This window comes from Lepisosteus oculatus, chromosome 2 (assembly GCF_040954835.1).
Source record: "Lepisosteus oculatus isolate fLepOcu1 chromosome 2, fLepOcu1.hap2, whole genome shotgun sequence".
Taxonomy (NCBI): domain Eukaryota; kingdom Metazoa; phylum Chordata; class Actinopteri; order Semionotiformes; family Lepisosteidae; genus Lepisosteus; species Lepisosteus oculatus.
The window spans coordinates 42,259,511-42,277,717 of NC_090697.1; the positions used below are offsets into that span (position 1 = coordinate 42,259,511).

At 36.3% G+C, this 18,207-nt stretch overlaps 1 protein-coding gene across 1 annotated transcript in view; it reads right to left on the bottom strand.

The window, feature by feature from the left end:
* Positions 1-18,207, bottom strand: part of sntg2 (syntrophin, gamma 2) — a 351,972-nt gene that overhangs the window by 131,168 nt on the left and 202,597 nt on the right. Inside the window, exon 6 of the mRNA XM_015349632.2 lies at positions 17,967-18,008. Coding sequence (XP_015205118.1) covers positions 17,967-18,008 — 42 coding nt within the window. The remainder of the gene's footprint in view (positions 1-17,966; positions 18,009-18,207) is intronic.

An 18,207-nucleotide genomic window follows, 5' to 3' on the forward strand; every position in this document is an offset into this window, starting at 1 on the left:
ATCATTTTGAATTATGATAATAACAGCACCATACACACTGCTAAACACTGCTTTTGAATATCTTGAGGACTCAATATGTGCACCATAATGGTACACCTGGCTTCCTAAAATGGCTTTGTATTTCTTGGTCGTAATTCTACCAAGTAGAATAATAATTGGACTCCCACGAAAGGACTGCCCATAACATAACAGGACTGCCCATACCATGTTAAATAGTTGGGAAAAGATGGTGTGGGTTGAAGTTTTTTTTTTCATTCAGATGTAGGAAAAAGAGATGACCAGTCCAGTTTTTGTTTCCCTTTCACCTGGTTATGCATTACTGAGCATTGGCCTTGGTTACAAGTGGTTTCCAAATGGCAGCTCATTTTGTTGAGAGTGGAGGTGTAGTTATGTTCTGATGTAATTTTTCAGGCCATTATTTTGTGGCTTTTATCAACTATTATATTAAGTGTCCATCTATCCCTGTCAGTGAGCTTCAACTTGTGACCACTGCTCTTCTTTCTTGATGCTATTTTCCCTTGTTTGGTGTACACCGTCATAGTTTTCGACACTGTTCCCTTTGACACATTAAATAATTTTGCCATTTCTGTGACTGACCACCTGCAATTTAGGCACCAACTACTTGACCTTTTTCAAAATCTGTTAGCTCTCTTACTGTATTTGCTTTAGAAATCACGTTAAGTGTTGATTTTAAGGCATCTTTTATATAACAGAAACATATTGGTAATTGGTATTGGTATTGATATGAAACACATGTGGAATCCCTTTTAACTGCAATTTAGTTATTTCAAAATATGATTCATTCTTTGTTAGGTGCTTCCATTACATTGTCCACTCCAATATACTGTATGTACAGTATACAGATGCAGCCATTCAAAATACGTGGGCGATACCGCATTATTTTTCGGTGCGCTTTACTAGTGGTAGTTACCGCGAGTTACCAGTAACTACCACTAGTTACCGTAAATTCTCCTATAATACCGCAAGCAAAATAATATTATCTGGAATTTCCGCAAGGTGGAGCTAATAAAGCTCAACCTCTCATGTTTGAGCTGTCGCCATCAAAGTCTTTAACGAAGATATTACTAATAGTATTAATAATGAATGACCTTGGACAAGCTGTAAACTCAAAGTATTGCCCTGGTCCACATTCTTTTTTTCATTGACCGTCTTTGTAAAAGTAACACCACAGCATTTCGCAATCACACATTTGTTTCCAATCATGCAAAGTACAGTAATTTTTGAGAATCGATTCACCATGCCTTTCACATGCTCATAAAAGAGATTGATTTAGGAACATAAACATATTACCGTATGCAAACTGTACTGCAGTGGTTATCAAACTTTTTGGACCAAGTACCACCCCTTATCCAACCAAAGCATCCAAGCACCACTTACAAGTCATCATCTCAGAGGAACCCAGAAATTCTCAATGACCAACATGAGCGCGCGTTCACACACACTCACACATTCATTTATTAAATATTATAATAATAAACTTTATTTGTTATAGTGCCTTTAAAGGTGGCTTCTCAAAGTGTTTTACAGAAAAAAAAAACATTAACAACAACTAATAAAAAACACCATTTCAGTGAGAGGGGTGAGCCTGTTTAGTTGAGCAAAGCAGATGTGAATTAATTTTTCGAACCTGGATACAATTCATAACCGAGTCTAACAGATATATTAAATCGTCAGGCATTTTCTTGACGGTAAAGGTCTCGCGGTGGATGTTGTAATGCGTACATTAATTTCTGGAGCAACCTCTCTAATTTGTGCAACTAAACCATTATGTCGGCTTGTCATCGCTCTAGCACCGTCTGTACGAACTCAGACGCATTTTATCCAGTCGAGGCCATTCTCTTCGATAAATTCATTCAGAAGCTGAAATATGTGCTATCCTGTAGTTCCTGTTGGTAGCGATTTACAGAACAGAAAGTCTTCATGGGACATGCCCTCAAACTCGTATCTAACGTAAACGAGCAAATTGGCCAAATCTACTACAGACTCATCTAATTGCAGTGAAAAACATCTGCTCATCTTAACGCGCTCTATCATTGTACTTTTGATATAATCCTTCATTTCAATAATTCTATGAATGACTGTGTCTTTCAGGGGGAGGGGGGCAGCAGGTCGAGCTGTTTAGCGGCCTTTTCTCTACACATAATACGTGTCAGCTCTTTTGCCAACGGTAAATAAAGTTCTTCAAAAATAGTGTAGCTTACCTGCTTTAGCAATACGCAAGCTTGCATTTTTCCGCGTTTCCGTTTTTATTTCCGTATTTATTTAAAGTTTTTATTTCATGCGCATGGGAGCGAAACACAGAGACGCTCGGTGTATTTTTCTCAAATTAGAACAGTTCTTAAATATTTTTCTCTTATCACGCTTTCGTGAGCTCACAAGATTGCCTGTGTTCGTAGCACGTATTTCTATGCATTCCTGTGTTTACAACGTTGGCATTGTTCCAAAATCACGTACATTCTCCTTTCTCCCTATTTGCTGGAGATACAGTAGCTTTTTTTAAATACAATTGGTCACTTGCATCCGTAGCACGTATTCCTATAGAGTGGTATAGAATTACAGAGTATCTCTTGTGTCCACTGAAGTATTAGCACGCACTGTATCGTAGTACGTAGGCTGCGTATTCGACACGTATTAAAATACAAAATATGAAAACCCGTCCCAATTTTTCAGCGCACACGACACAGTTCCAGGGTCATTTGGCGTACCATTTGGTGGCACTCCACGTACCACTGCCGGTACGCGTACCACAGTTTGAGAACCACTGCTGTACTGTATACAGTATGTATATGTATATTTAATGTCTTAACTGTGCCCGTTTAAGTATTGAATATTTATATGGAATTTTACCACTGAAGGGAAATCTTAGTACCTGAGCATAAAAAGAATAGGAGCATACTGTAACGCATGTGAAGGCCATAAACGATATTAATTTTGGAACTTAAACATACAGTATATGGCTGGTCTTGGTACTTTAAAGAAAACATACACACCAGTATTCCATTTCTCCCTAAACATTTTAAGCATCGAAGTCTTTAACTAACGTGATACCGGAGTCAACAAGCATACTTTTAGAATTTGATTAAAAGGGAATATAATATGGAATCGCATATCTAAAGAAATTAATAACGATATAATTATATTCATGTACTTAATTTATATTCATTTACTGCAACGGACATAAGAACTCCCTTGCTTTTAACAGAGCGTTCCATAATTTCTAACGACGAAAATTATTTAAACTGCGACACTTATCATTCAACCAGAGCTCGAAATATTACAAGGATACCCAAGAGCACAGCAAAGGCCATATTAAAAGAATCGCGTATCTAAAGAAATTAATAAGATATAATTATATTCGTGTACTGCAACAGGGCTGTGTAGGGCTGTTTCACCTCTCTCTTAATGTGACTCTATTCAAAAGCGAGAGTGACAAACTAGTATACTTTAGATCTTTTTTTCTGAACCGGGGAAAATCTGATCATGTTTCTCTATAACAATAATAAAAAACATTGCCACACCCGGACTGTTAAACCAACGCATTAGCATGTCAAAGCCCATTGAGGAGCTGGGCGCAATAATTGTTTTATCCCTTGATTTACTGATCTGCATTAATTACAGAAATCGAGTTCCTGCTCTTGGCAGACGACCTGGTCTTGCTGTCGCCCACAGAACAGAGGCTGCGGCAGAACCTGGCACTGCTGGAGCAGCACTGTCTGACCTGGGCGCTGACAGTCAATCTGGTCAAGACCAGAGTTATGGTTTTCCAGAAAAAAAGCCAGACCTCAGGGAAACAGGTACAAATTCACACTTAACAACAACAAATTAACACCTAACAACGGGAACAGGGCCGAATTAGGCCAGTACCCACTATTGTTAAGCATACAGAAAAGAATATTAAAGTATTGGCTTTAGTATTAGCCATACAGAACATTAAAGTGCCCCTTTCCATTCAGCGGGTGTCTGAGCCACTGTGTCCTATCTTCTGACAGTCACTGTTGTGAATGTCTGTAGAGTGTATCTCATTTTTAGTACTATATTCAACAACAGATTACAATTCCCTTAGTCCTCCCTTAGTCTTCCTGAAATTGTCGGATTATGAGTGAATAAAAGCATCTTATTAAAAACACGTTTGCCTTTGTTTGGGAGCTATATTATGTATTTTTCATATGTAAGATATAATGATGTGTTCCTGCTTACACATCGTACGACTTTAAAAGCTAGAAAAACAGGTTTCGATTCTCATTATCTGGTGAGCTTTGTTGTGTCAAAGGACAGCACAAAAAAAACAGACAATACACAGGGGGGGGGGGGGCAAGCGAGAGAGAGAGTTTTTTACCCTCTGTCAAAAAAAACCAAATCACCCGGGGCAGAGACTCTGGGGGGATCATTGTGTGGTACAGAACGGAGCTCAGTCAATCCAAACAAGTTCAGTAGTAAAAAGTCAACAATTGATTTAAGGACAATCTGTCAAAGTGCAATGAAATACAATACTGTTGTTATTGCTGTTATTGTTGTTTTTATCCTGTAAAGCATTTTGAGAAGCAACCTTTAAAGGCGATATATAAAAGCGCTGATTCTTATGGAATGTGTTCCGTCGGGGAACAAGTATAACCTTGTTCATGCACAAACAGTCGCATGTTACATTATTAATTTGGGTGTCTCCTCTTACCAGAAATCTCTAAATTGTATTTTGAGTGTGGTTTTTTACTTTTTCAAAATTGCAACCCGTAAATAAAGCTGATACTGTTTAGACTTATATTAGGATTTAGACTTATATTAGGATTTAGACTTATATTAGGATTATATACTTTGTGAAAAGTGATAGTCTTTTAACCTTTTCTGTGAATTCCTTTGTTATCTAACAAATGCATACTTTTAGAATTTTATTAACAGGGAATATAATATGGAATTGCGTATCTAAACAAATTAATAACGATATAATTATATTAATGTACTGTCTGGCGGAATAAACTGAAGAGGTTAGTTAAAGCGACACGGAATTACTTTCCACCCTCTCTACATTTTCAGAGTAGAACAGACTAACCTTCTAATGAAAGACGGTCCACCCCCCACGGACAGGAAAAGTGCCCACAGGCACTTAAACTTAATATGGTCAGTAACAGTAAACAGTAACATGGTCAGAAGGAGCACGTACAAATGTTTCTGAAATAACCACATGTAAGACTCTGATGCTTAAAATGTTTAGGGAGAAAGTGGAATACTAGTGTGTATTTTTTCTTTGAACTACCAAAACCAGCCCTATACAGTCTGTAATGTAGGAATTTCTATATGTCTTTATTTAGTGGTTACATTAGTGACAAAGGCTAAACTTTAAGCTTCAGTAACATGTACATATCTCCCCTTTTTATAAAACGACATGGTTGAAAACTGTTCCAGAGCCACTGTTTTTTCATCAGTGAAAAGTACATTATGAAATGCCTCTCCCTGCTCAATCCACTGGAAAATAGAAAAGGAGCATAAAGCGTCTGATGGTCATAAACAATATTCATTTAGGAACAGCATCAGAGATATGTTTTTAACTGCACTGCATCGGAGAGAATACCATAGTGTGTTTTTTTTTTTTACTCCCTGGCGGAAACTGGCTTCCATAAGAATCAGTATGGCTCAGAGATTAAATAAAACTTCACTCGCACCAAACAAATGTATATTTCTAAATATCACAACATGATCGAATTTAAGTAATTTTAATAACAATGAATAGTCACCTAGGCGTTACAATATAAACATTTATATTGATTTATATCGCGGTTTGATTTAAATTGCAAAAGCGGGTTTAAATATATGTGTTTTTTGATTCACAATCAGACAAATGCAACATAAATTGATATCTTTGTCTTCTAAGTATCTTAAAAACTTTCAGCATAGCTTTCTCCCCGTTTAGATTTATTTTTCTTAGGATCTTGGGATCAAACGTAAAAAGATTAGATTGTAATTGTTTTTATTTTTTAAATACATTTTAGAAAAGTGTAATCTATACTAAAAAGCTGTACACCACCTGCTTTAAATATTTTACATATTGTGATACTTTCAGGTTCGGATAGGACAGACACAAGAACTCAGACTTGCGTAGTTAAAGCAAGTTAAAGCCTTGATTTTATATATCACCTTTAAAAGTGGCATCTCAAAGCAAAGTAAATACCCAACACTGATTGTACCCATCTGTCATGCTAATAAAGTACCTTGAATTGAATTGAGAGAGAGAGATTTAAACTGTGACACTTATCATTCAACCAGAGCTCGAAATATCACAAGGATCTCAAGAGCACAGCAAAGACTGTATTAAAAGTATACTAGTATACTTTAGATTTTTTTTTTTGAACCGGGGAAAATCTGATCATGTTTCTCTATAACAATAATAAAAACATTATTTTACATTTCACCTTTATGTGATATCACCTTAAGGACAGCACATACAAGGGTTAATTGCACAATGGACCGCGCAAAAAAATTTAAAATAGTCTTCTTTAGGTGTGAGGGCAGGAGTGGATCGCAGAAGGCATAATCAGCAAATTAGGAAAACAAAGAACAGGACAGGTGAGACGTTTATCCAAAGAGCGAGTGATCAGAAAAAGGAACAGCTGTTACGCCCAGGTTTTACGCTCTCTCTCTGCTGAATGAATAAAAGCATTTTATTAAAAACGCATTTGCGTTTGTCTGGGTATTTACTTTGTAATCTGTGGTTTACATCTACTATATTGCTATAGGTGATATGTAAAATAAAGATTTTTATTATTGTTATAGAGAAACATGATCAGGGGTGGAGCGGTGGCTCTGTGGCTAAGGATCTGCGTCTGTGACTGGAAGGTTGCTGGTTCAAATCGTGGCCGGCAGAGGAATCCTACTCCGTTGGGCCCCTGAGCAAGGCCCTTAACCCTAACTGCTCCAGGGGCGCCGTACAATGGCTAACCCTGCGCTCTGACCCCAAGCTTCTCTCCCTGTCTGTGTCTCCATGGAGAAAAGCTGGGGTATGCAAAAAGACAAATTCCTAATGCAAGAAATTGTATAGGGCTAATAAAGAAACATTATTATTATTATTAACATTTTCCCTGGTTCAGAAAAAAGACGATTAAAATCTGTAATCTTTCCACTTGTATGTCATCGGAAAAGTTTCTGCTTTGTGTAAGGATGGTATCAAAAAGTAAAAAGTAAGTGGTGAGAAAGCTGTGCTCCTCAAATCGCTTTACAGGATAAAAACAATAAGAACAATAGTGTTAGGCTGGGCAAACGATTTTTTATAGAAATACAAAATGAGATATAATGATGTGTTCCGGCTTAGACATTAACGAGTACAACCCCCCGCTCTGCGGGAGTGCTGGCTGTGACGAATTAAACTGGTTTCACAGGTATTTTCAAAGTAGAAGGGGGCGAGATTTCCAGCAAAAGACACCCCCCTCCAAAGCCAAGGAAGTACAGTACTTACTAGTTAAGAAAGCTAGGCTCCTCAATGAAATCGCTTTAACATGCTAATGCGTTGGTGTAACAGTCCAGGCGTGGCAAGCTTCTAATGTCAACTCGACTCGATTGGAAGACAATGAACATATTCTAGCCCTAAATGAATTAATAGCAAACATGGTTTACATAAAAGACATTTTCCAAGAAAGTTTATAATAATATGATCTATAGTTGAAATCTGAGCCTAAATAAAAAGAAAAGGCATTTTCAGAGAGCAATTACGCTGTGTTTATGTAGAATAAGTGATTAGGTTTATGAGCAATCTAATTACTTATTCATTTAAAATGCTATATAAAATAAAGTTTTTTATTAATTTGCTGGACAGAGCGGTGAACATTATTATGCATAAGACAAAGATAACGATCCTGATCAGTTTAGAAATCTGCGTACACTGTAAGGTTTTTACTTCTTAAACTTTTAAAATACACGTTTCGAATAGAAAGAAATCCTCTTCCTGGTACAGTATGTACGTATAGCAAACCAGCACGTCTTTTTTCTCCAATCAGAGGGGTGTCAGATGGTGTCAGCCAATCATCATTCTGAATCCCTACCATAATCTCTGGTATAGGGAGACCCCAGAATTCTGTCCCATAGTTTAGACAGATGATAGATACTTTTATTGATCCCGTGAGGGAAATAAAGTAAATCATTTTCATTTTAGGAAATTATTAAACTCTCGGTTAAAAGCAAAGGAGATTGTCTGTTATAGTGGACATAAAAACAAGAGTTCGCTGGCATTATATACTAGAAGACACAGACTGGCGTCAGACCGGGAGAATGCCCGCAGCGTAAAAGAAAATGTCTGATGAACTAGGGATTGGACAGTTTCCAAGTGCTTGTACAATCGATGGAAATGTTCAAATAAATGTGCAAAAGAAATAAACAAAATAATCATTTATTTCTTTATCATATTGGCTAGCTAATGTCCTCTCTTTGCTAGTTAGTGGCTGTGTTTCTGCATTGGGTAGCAACGGGTGACTGTTCTCAGCTGGAAGATGTAAACAGCTTAATTTTCGTGTTGAATAATTTTTTTAAATTAAAATTCATTCTATACAGCAATTGCATATTTGGGTACCGTTTCATAAAACTTTCATGCTTAAAATGTTTAGAGAGAAATGGAAGACTGGTGTGTATTTTTTCTTTAAACTACCAAGACCAGCCATACACAGTACAGTTTATGTACATACAGTAATGTTTATGTTCCTAAATTAATATAGTTTATGACCTACAGATGCGTTATGCTCCTCTTCTTTTTATGCTCAGCTACTAAAATTTCCCTTTAGTGGTAAAATTTCATAGAAATATTCAAAACTAAGCAGATTAAAATGTGCACAGTAAAGACATTAAATGATTAAATCTTTTCACTACCAACCAATGCACCACGAGTGCCCCTGTCGGTCATTTTGGCCAGCCAATCACTTACCGCGGTGCCCTCCGGTGCCCCGCGGTGGCTTGTGGGTAGGTTACCGTACCGTGGGTTTGTACCACGCATTTCGAATGGCTGCATCTGTATGCACTGCATTTATCCATAGCGTCATATGCCCCTGTAGCTACACATATCTCTTATCTAAACAATAATCCTACATTTCACTACCCTAAAAGTAATTTGTTAATTTTAAAAATTACCATTTTACATGTCTTATCTTACTGTATGTTTTGTTTATTATTAATTTATTTGCTGCTGTCTCTCTGAAGAAAAATATTGCTACTTTTTTGTGTTAATATTATGAAAGAGATTAAGCCAGCACAGTTTTATCCATAATAAAAAGCAACTTCACAAATTCAGAGGTCAAAGGCCAGAATTTAGGCTACTGCAGTGATTTGATGGTTTGAATTTGATTACACAACTAGAAATTGAAACAGTTAAATCAAAGAGTTGCTTCTGACTACTAGGAATCAGCTAATCAAAATAGTGATGTATACACACCGATTTAGTACAATATTGGTACAATAGTACAATATTTAAATGTATTGCAAGTACATATATACTGTAAATCAATCAGTTGTGGTACACACGAATGGATGATCAAATGCTCAGAGGTTACAAAAAATACTTGAAATAATAGTTGGATAAATGTCATTAGCATTTTGACTTTCCTGAATTAATCTTTATCAAATATATACTAAACTATAATGAAATATTAATTCTCAAAATGTTACCATTTAATACTCATCAGAACTGAGAATATCTGGCCAGGCAGTCCCTGAGGGGAGATGAAGAGTTGGATCTATGTGAAAGCTCTTCCAATATTCTGTCATTAGCTCTGAAGTCCCCTTGACACAGAAAGAGGGAGAGTTCTGTGCGTCATGTTGAAATCAGCTCCCAATGGATCATGCCCACAGTCTCAGAATATGGGCACCCACCACAAATGAGATTTAATTTTAAAAAATGTTAGAATGTTAACGTTATTTAACGTCATGGAATTTATTAGGTGTAACTGTAAGAGGAAATTGCAATTGGGTGGTCATCACAAACAAAAGTATTGGGAAAAATCTTCATTTACTGTACATATTCTCAGCCTGAATATTTTAGGACATTTTACTTTGTTTGCTATTGTAGTTCAGACAGTGGATTTATGACAGATTATATCTAGCTGGGGTGTGAATCCAGATGTGCCTCTCTCTTACTTAAGAAGTATTGATGTTGGCACTCTATCACTGGAGGTGTCAGGATGAGCTCAATTTGTGGTGGTCTGGTTTGTGTTAAAGAGTAAGGATATCTTGCTTATCAGATTCATAACTCAGCCACACTGTACTAAGAAACTGAGTCAAGAGTAATGGACTTTCAGGGTTTTTTTTTTTCAATTCAAGACAAGAGAGCAAGATTATAATCTTTCCAAACACTTAATTCTAAGATCAGTCAGTGCCTTATTGCTACAGTAGGATGCCAAAGTTGTAGTGAAGCCTTGCTGCCCACCACTGTGCCTTCCAGTGTCAGTGGTGTGACATTTAAAGCCCACATTTTAGCCACTTAGTGATAAATCCACTTGTTGTCTGGTGATTCCTTATTGTACATGTATTTTCTTTATCATAATTAATTATAGCTACTGTAGGTATGAGTTTTCATGATTCCTACTATATTTTGCTAAGTTATAATTGGTAATTAAGTAAGGGTGGATGAACATAAGGCTCAGTTTGCCCAGATAATTAATTTGTAGAAGGTAATTGGGAACACTTCAGTGTGCAAGTTTGAAGAACAAGTAGAGCAGCGCAGACACAGAGACACAAAGGCAGGTTAAATAGGAAATTCATAGGGGAGACAAGACAGCGTGAACAGACAAGATGAAAAGTCGATCAGAGGATAGTTTGCAAGACGATAGATGAAACAGGGAATTAATACAGGAAAGACAAGGGAACCTGCAAAACACAAAAGGTGGGCTGGTTGCATAGAAGCAAGACATGAATAAACAAAAGGAAAAGATTACCTACAGTGCCTTGCGAAAGTATTCGGCCCCCTTGAACTTTTCAACCTTTTGCCACATTTCAGGCTTCAAACATAAAGATATAAATTTTTTATTTTATGTGAAGAATCACCAACAAGTGGGACACAATTGTGAAGTGGAACGAAATCTATTGGATTTTTGAAACTTTTTTAACTAATAAAAAAATGAAAAGTGGGGCGTGCAAAATTATTCGGCCCCCTTGCGTTAATACTTTGTAGAGCCACCTTATGCTGCGATTACAGCTGCAAGTCGCTTGGGGTATGTCTCTATCAGTTTTGCACATCGAGAGACTGAAATTCTTGCCCATTCTTCCTTGCAAAACAGCTCGAGCTCAGTGAGGTTGGATGGAGAGCGTTTGTGAACAGCAGTTTTCAGCTCTTTCCACAGATTCTCGATTGGATTCAGGTCTGGACTTTGACTTGGCCATTCAAACACCTGGATACGTTTATTTGTGAACCATTCCTTTGTAGATTTTGCTGTATGTTTGGGATCATTGTCTTGTTGGAAGATAAATCTCCGTCCCAGTTTCAGGTCTTTTGCAGACTCCAACAGGTTTTCATCCAGAATGGTCCTGTATTTGGCTGCATCCATCTTCCCCTCAATTTTAACCATCTTCCCTGTCCCTGCTGAAGAAAAGCAGGCCCAAACCATGATGCTGCCACCACCATGTTTGACAGTGGGGATGGTGTGTTGAGGGTGATGAGCTGTGTTGCTTTTACGCCAAACATATCATTTTGCATTGTGGCCAAAAAGTTCGATTTTGGTTTCATCTGACCAGAGCACCTTCTTCCACATGTTTGGGGTGTCTCCCAGGTGGCTTGTGGCAAACTTTAGACGAGACTTTTTATGGATATCTTTGAGAAATGGCTTTCTTCTTGCCACTCTTCCATAAAGGCCAGATTTGTGCAGTGTAAGACTGATTGTTGTCCTATGGACAGACTCTCCCACCTCAGCTGTAGTTCTCTGCAGTTCATCCAGAGTGATCATGGGCCTCTTGGCTGCATCTCTGATCAGTCTTCTCCTTGTCTGAGCTGAAAGTTTAGAGGGACGGCCAGGTCTTGGTAGATTTGCAGTGGTCTGATACTCCTTCCATTTCAAGATGATCGCTTGCACAGTGCTCCTTGGGATGTTTGAAGCTTGGGAAATCTTTTTGTATCCAAATCCGGCTTTAAACTTCTCCACAACAGTATTACGGACCTGCCTGGTGTGTTCCTTGGTCTTCATGATGCTCTCTGCGCTTTCAACAGAACCTTGAGACTATCACAGAGCAGGTGCATTTATACAGAGACTTGATTACACACAGGTGGATTCTATTTATCACCATCAGTCATTTAGGACAACATTGGATCATTCAGAGATCCTCGCTGAACTTCTGGAGTGAGTTTGCTGCACTGAAAGTAAAGGGGCCGAATAATTTTGCAAGCCCCACTTTTCATTTTTTTATTAGTTAAAAAAGTTTCAAAAATCCAATAGATTTCGTTCCACTTCACAATTGTGTCCCACTTGTTGGTGATTCTTCACATAAAATAAAAAATTTATATCTTTATGTTTGAAGCCTGAAATGTGGCAAAAGGTTGAAAAGTTCAAGGGGGCCGAATACTTTCGCAAGGCACTGTAAGTGTATAAGGGAAAATATAGTACCTATATGAAAATGTTGGGATTTGATTATATCTTTCTCTCTAAGTGTTCCTGTTAGGTTTTTGCAATTGTAATAGTTGTTTTCTGTACTCTGTGTCAAAGTTTATTTTTGTGTTGGCTTGTTTTGTTTTCAAGGACTGGTTATCTTACAGAGACTGCAATTGTTTTCTGGGTTTTTTTTTGCCAGTGCTAGTCCTGACACATTTTGATTTGGAGAGCTTTCTCTTACTTTGCAATTACCTTTATGGATTAATTTTGAATCTTACCTGGAGTTTTAATTGAATTAAACTCATTTGTTCTGGCCATAATACGAGACTATAAGGACATTCTAAATGTTTTTAAGTGTTGCTCACTGTTCCCCTTATATTTCATAGTAGTTATATGATCCCAAGCACATAAAATCTTGGAAATATAGATTATGGTGCCTGGTGCTGTCATTAGGTGTGTTTCTGCACTGATACCTCTGAATAAATGAACATTTTTATAGGGCCATCAAGTGTGGAATTGCTTTGTGGGTTTTTGTAACCACAAACATAACTAGATGGCTGTCACAGATTCCTGTTAAGTTGATAATGTAGCAGGAGAACCTACACATAAAATAATGTCTTCATAGGGGATTTTGTTGTTATACTTTCCCTCCTTATACTACTTTCCCTATGCTTGCCCGGATAAATTCTACTGTAGTTCTTTAACCATACCCATAGCAGAGGAAAAGAACCCAGTTGATCCCATTTAGGCCAAGCCATTAAATAACCATCTTCTTTTTACTGGTGGGCTAGTGTAGCAACAATCCAGTCTGTTACTCTGATATGGTAAGTAATAATATTTTGTTTTTTTTGTCCAACCCAGAATATTTTCCTCTAAATCATTCACCAATCATCTCACTCTCAGATATACAATGACACCATACAAGAGATTTTGGAGGATCTGAGTAGACAACCCCTGTCTATGAATATTTTTTATAAGAAACTGTGTCTACAGATGCAGCCAATTCCTTAATTTTCTCATGAGAAACCTTTCCTGTTCTGGGAGTGTCTCCATATCGTTCTCTCACTTGTCTTTACATTCCTTATTTGGCTTCCCTGTTACAGTAGCATAGATGGTCTAGCAGGGGTAGGTTTGGGCTGTTGAAGCCCTCCAGTGATATTCACTCCTTATCTCTACTATCCTTCACAATAGTGAAAGATAATAAATTGTCAGTACAATTTTATTTCTATGAACAAAATAAAACATTATCTGTTTTTTGTATTTTATTTACAATAAAAATACAAAATCACTTGATTTTTACAGTCCCTATAGAAACTCTACACACGTTTTCCAAAGTAACACATTTTGTAGCACAACAGCCTTAAATCAAGATACAGTACATTAAATTAGAATGCATTTGTCTTTAATTTACACATCATTACAAGGACTACAAGTGAAAAACAAATGTGCAAATTAAATCCTAGAAAAATGGGTTGAATAAATGGACATACCCCTTAATAACAGCAACTGTAAATTAACCAATTGTAAATTGGTGTGACCAATTGCCAGTGGCATGGCATGAATGGAGTTTATATCAGACCTTGGTTTTATGCCTGGTTTCATGGAAATTTTCAGAAAACAATACATTTCATATAATTACTATAAACTAATCAAAACTACTGCAATTGTTAACATTGTTATATGCCATTATAGTGTCCAGGTACAGTATGTGTTACTCAAAACATTTTAATCTAATTTAATATATTTTCAATGACCATTTGCAAAACCAGTGGGGTTAATAATTGCATCTAGTTGAAGACAACCTACATAAATTACACTAATACTGTAGTTGATGTACAGTATGGATATCTGTGGATATTCATGGAAATCTTTAAACTAAGTGGTCATCGGTAAATGTAGTTTTTATTCATTCATCAAATTAATAACTACAGTACATACTTTGCTTGATTGGTGAGGGAGTCCTTGTGTGCAAAAAGACCATAGTAACTAAATTTAGAAATTCTGTATGATTAAAATATATCAGATACATTCAAATGTATACACAAATAGGATGTCTGCATCTGTATGTACCACACACAGATTTTGAATAGAAAATCAGTTATTTAAGAACAATATAAGGTAAAAAGCCAGGCTTTAATATTAGAGATATCCAAAATTGATGCAGAGTTACATGAAAATAAAATGCATACAAGTTAATGCAATTTAAATTAATATGATTTGATCTGAAGTGTTCAGAAAGAATAATTTAATGTCATGTTACAGTATTATTATTTTCTCTTGATTTACTAATACATATTTATTCTGCCTCACCTTTGTTAAGATACATACATTTCAATATCTGATATCACAGTTTTTTATACCTATTCCAGTTCTAGAACTGAGTTGTTATTTCAGTAGAATACAATAAGTGTACTTTTGGCAATATTTTACTTATTATTTGTGGTTTGCTGCTTTTTATCTTGTGGCAGACAATTGTACAAACATTAAGTTCTCATCAACTAAAAGGTCAATAATATATTATATTTCTTCTAGGATTTTCCAAAAAATATAATTTTGTTTTCAAAGTAAATAGGTTTCATGTGGAAAAGGGAAAAACTACTAAGGCTATTCGTTTTGCATTATATCTTTTAAATTTCCATTTAGATTCATACAGTTAATTAGTAAGCCTCATTTAAGTACTGTATTTCTTTAAACATGGTACAGTATGTAGTGAATTAAACTTAGTTTAGCATACGTTTTATTCAGACTTAGACTTCACTTTTTGTTGATTATGTTTATACAAAATAAATCAGTTGCATTTTAAGACAGTGTTTCATATCATCACTGATGCCACATTGTTCCATATTTAAGTGTCCTTTGCTTTTGGGAACACACAGATTGTAATAGGTGACAAAGTTACTTTTTTTTCTTAAAAGCTGTTGCATGTCTGTCTACTATTACAAAAACATTGCACTTTTGTAAAAATGTACTTATATCCACCCACATAACCATACATGGTGAATTCTGTCTTCAGTAATCTGTTCTGCTTGGTTCTAACGTATTTCAAATTTCAGAAAGCCACAGACAACACTGCAGGATTCAAAACAGTTCCAGCCTGCATAATTCATTATTCCTGCTAATACTTTACGTCTATGATTCCTAAAACAAAATGAAAATCGTCTATCTCTAGTCTTATTATGAAAGTTCTAAAAAAAAACGTATAAAGTTATTTTTAAAATGGTCTTCGGCAATAGTTAAATCATATAGGAAGACCATATAATGTAATCACTTCTCCTTGATACATGTACTTACATAAAGTATCTTATAAAACAAAAGTTACAATAGTTTCTTGATTTTTCAAACAGTTTTCTTTGTTTCCGAAAATGTTCTAATCTGCATTTTATATATTTCAAAACAAACAACATTATTTTTCTAACATGGTTTAACATATATGCACAAACAATATACTTATAAACCCTGAATATGCTATATTGTACATCATTTTATCTTAACAATAGTAAACAAAAAGAACAAAACAAATTTCACTTCACAGTCCCAAAGCTTTTCACTGTACTAAACTGTGACCTCATAGTTATACTCCATATGTCTTGCTCTTGTTATTCAGTAATTGTTAGTGCATCAAAATGTATCTTTAGCAAGTGACCAGATATTTTTGAAGGAAATAAAATGTAGTACTATATGATACATATGTATAGATACAATATAGAACAGGTAGGGTACTTGTGTAGTGGCACTTTAAAATATCTCTAAAAACTAAAATATATCACAAATGTACTGTATTCTAATCTTAATAAGCTATCCTAATTTTAAACATAACAATTTCAGTAAACCAAATATATACACAAACACCAGTTCTGTTTTAGGAAGGTAGGGTTACCAGTTTTAAATGCTCTACTTGTGTTAATACAGAATATCAATAAAAATAACGTGTCAGCTGTGAGCACTATCAGTATAAAATTGATGCTTTTCTTGAGAGCCCTGAACTCTGAATGGCCAGATGGTGAAGTGCTGAGCTTCACTTAAGGTATGCTAGAATTTCATTATTTATTATATACAAATAATTAATTTTACAAGGAAGCATAAATGATAAGAAATTACATCTACTTATGCATTGGTTGACAGTACTAAAATACTAAAACATTTACAAGGTGCCTTTTCCTCTAAGATAACTTAAATCACAATATGTGTGTTATGCTCCAGGGTTAGTGCATTAGTGATCACAATAAATACCAAAGCATCTTCACTTGTATGTATATATCTTGTTACCAAAACATTGTGTATCTGGCCTTTTTATACTTGACCTGTTACAAAGTGAACTGGGTAGGTTTTGGACCCTATGCGGAATCCTAGGAGAGAAGTAGTAAGCCAGGTGTACTTATCAGGCAAGTCAAATCCAAAACTGCAGTCTTATTAGGAGAACTGGTCACAAAGCCGGGAGATCAGGAGGAACAAGTTAAGTAGCGCTGGGCTGATACGAGTTAAAAACATTCTGCTCGTAGACCCAATGCCAAGCAAACTGGAACAGGTACAGTAAGCAGTCCTTAAACACTGTAGTGTGGGATAGGATAGTCAGTCCAGGTGATGCTGTTAGTGGTAATTAGGAGCCGATTAGCGTTGATTAACGGAAGCTGAGTCTAATTAACGGTGGCGACTCCTCGGGGGAAGGTGGAACCATGACAGTACCCCCCTTCACGGGCGGTTCCCAATGTACTACGTGGACGATTAAGGAAAAGTCCGGTGGAAGTCAATGATTAGGCTATGATCTAGGATGTCCTTTTCAGAAACCAAGGATCTCTCTTCGGGTTCCATAGCCTTCCCAATCTACCAGATATTGTATTGAGAAATGATGCCAGCGAGAATCCAGAATCTTAACTGTTAACTGTGAAAGTCAGGGCCTAACCCTACAGAAGGGCTTGAGGAGGGAGACATGGATTGTAGGATGGATCTTGAGGGTAGACGGAAGGGACAGGAGGTAAGAAACAGGGGTAACCTGGGAAATGACCCAGAAAGGTCTGGTGTACCAGGGTCCGGGGTTGTTGGGGGGTTGTCGTAGTGGGAGATTTTTCGACGAAAGACAGACAAATTTACTTCTGCATAGACGGGGAAAGGGGCGGTGCTGTCTATCTGCCACTATCTTGTACCTGTGGGCCATTTCTGGAGAGAAGTTTTGGTGGTCTTCCAAAACTTCTGGAGTGTAGTATTCTTAGTGTCTGGAGAAATTTAGAGGCTGGAGATTTTTAATGACTGCAGTATTCTTTGTGATCAGAGAAAATTTAGAGGCTAGAGAATGTTTTGTGGTTGTAGTATTCTAAGTGCCTGGAGAAATTTAAGAGGCTGGAGAATTTTTATCGTGACATGAACATACTGATATAAGAAGAAAAAACATATTTAAAATATACTCACAACTTCTTCATGAGTAGCATTTTCAACATTAATACCATTGACCTAGAGAAAAATAAAACATGTACAGTATTTGAAGAAATTAATGCAAATACATGTAAATGTATGATTCTGTAATTGGATAATTTATTTTAATTTTATTGTAATCCCAGCTCTGGAGTATCTCATCATAAAATTGGACAGGCCGCACAGCCCATTAGAACTTACAATTGCCTTATAAATCACCTTTGAGTGATTCTATCAG